General features: G+C 40.2%; 1 protein-coding gene across 1 annotated transcript; it reads left to right on the plus strand.

Moving 5' to 3' along the window:
- The first annotated feature begins 310 nt into the window (after window positions 1–310).
- LOC118801192 (butyrophilin-like protein 8) lies at window positions 311–1,601 on the plus strand. The gene is made up of 3 exons (XM_036561366.1): window positions 311–575; window positions 686–973; window positions 1,594–1,601. Exons 1-3 carry the CDS (start codon window positions 311–313, stop codon window positions 1,599–1,601), a joined length of 561 nt encoding a protein of 186 aa, XP_036417259.1.
- Window positions 1,602–1,901: the final 300 nt, after the last annotated feature.

A 1,901-nucleotide genomic window follows, 5' to 3' on the forward strand; every position in this document is an offset into this window, starting at 1 on the left:
AATTATCATTGGTGTGTGTGTGTGGTTCAGTAGATTATCTGTGGTGTGTGTGGTTCAGTAGATTATATGTGGTGTGTGTGTGTGTGTGTGTGTGAGTGTGAGTAGATTATCTGTGGTGTGTGTTTGTGTGTGTGTGATTGAGTAGATTATCTGTGGTGTGTGTGTGAGTGCTTGAGTAGATTATCAAATGTTCTGTTTCTCCATTGCAGAGAATTTTAAGCTGGTGAGTCCAAATCCATCTGTAGTAGCTGCCCCTGGTTCTAATGCAATTCTGCCATGTTCTGTTCAGCGTTGGAATGATGAGACCAGTATGAGTGCTGTGGATATGAATATTACGTGGACCAGACCAGACCTGGGAGGTGCAATTGTGCATTTCTATGCTAATCATAGAGACATTAATAAGAGGCAGATTCCTCATTTTAGAGGGAGAACAGCTCTGTATAAAGAGGAGCTACAGAACGGCAACATCTCACTGAGACTCGCTAATCTTAATTTCCTTGATGAAGGAGAGTACAAATGTAGTGTGGAATCCAGATTCTGGTACAGTGATTTCTCTTTTGAACTCATAGTTGAAGGTAATTCATTGATATTGTCATTTAAAAATGGTTAATGTTTTAATACATTTGTATGTAAAATGAAGTGATGCCACAAAGACTCATGTTTTGAATCCTTCTTTAATCCACAGCTATTGGAACACCTCCACTGATCACTGTGGAAAAATATGATAGTAACTCTGAAGAGTTCAGTTTACTGTGTGAATCTAAAGGGTGGTTTCCTCAGCCTGATCTTCACTGGCTGGACAGTGAAGGAAAGAGTCTCACTGCAGGAGATACAGAATCACAGAGAGACGCTGAGCTGTTCAATGTGAAACGTCGAATCACTGTACATAAGAGTGATATTGACACAGTGTTTTGTAAAGTGATACTGAGAGATTACATAATGAAGGAAAAGATCAAGGCTGGTGCCATTTATGGTAAGTTACTCCACACTGCTTAAAACACTCAATTAGTACAAGAATTCCCTGAAGTAAGAATTAGCTTGACAAGCTAATTTATTTATGTTTCCTAAATTAAAAATTCCAACCCCATTTTCTTTAAAACTGCCCATTGAGTCAGACTTTATACCATTTCTGAAATAAAAGAGTCCATAGAGAAAAATAAAAAATGCAGTACTGTGTGACGTTAGAGGCCACCCTCTCCTTTATTTAATTTTCAGTAGGGCTGTCACGCTATGCATGTTAATATATATTATTTTCCAAACAGTGGTGGAGAAATGATAAGCATTATGAATTGAATGCAGTTAGATTTCACCCTATGGAAGACGAGATAACAAGAATGGTTTATGTACAATCCTGTTTCCAAAAAGTTGAGACTGAATGCAATGAATCAGAAGTAAAGATGGTGAGGAGTGCACCACTCTGCTGCCAATCAGATGACATCTTTTTCAGGGAAGGCCTTGCTTATTTGAGCAACACAACAACAAACCATAATCTGCATGTATTACAGCTGCATGACTCTGTAAGAAAAGAGTCCGCATGAGAATAGAGTAGCTCTCTGTAGCGTGCTGTAAGAGCAGAATTGTGTCTCTCTGTAGAGCACTGAAAGGGCATAATTGTGTCTCTGTAGAGTGCTGGAAGAGCAGAATTGTGTCTCTCTGTAGAGCACTGAAAGGGCCTAATTGTGTCTCTCTGTAGAGTGCTGGAAGAGCAGAATTGTGTCTCTCTGTAGAGTGCTGGAAAAGCGAATTGTGTCTCTCTGTAGAGCACTGAAAGGGCCTAATTGTGTCTCTCTGTAGAGTGCTGGAAGAGCAGAATTGTGTCTCTCTGTAGAGCACTGGAGGGGTAGAGTTGTGGCCCCATAATAGAGCTCTGGAAGGGCAGAGCTATGGTTCTCTATAGAGCG

Source organism: Colossoma macropomum, unplaced genomic scaffold, assembly GCF_904425465.1.
Source record: "Colossoma macropomum unplaced genomic scaffold, Colossoma_macropomum, whole genome shotgun sequence".
NCBI classification, from domain to species: Eukaryota; Metazoa; Chordata; class Actinopteri; order Characiformes; family Serrasalmidae; genus Colossoma; species Colossoma macropomum.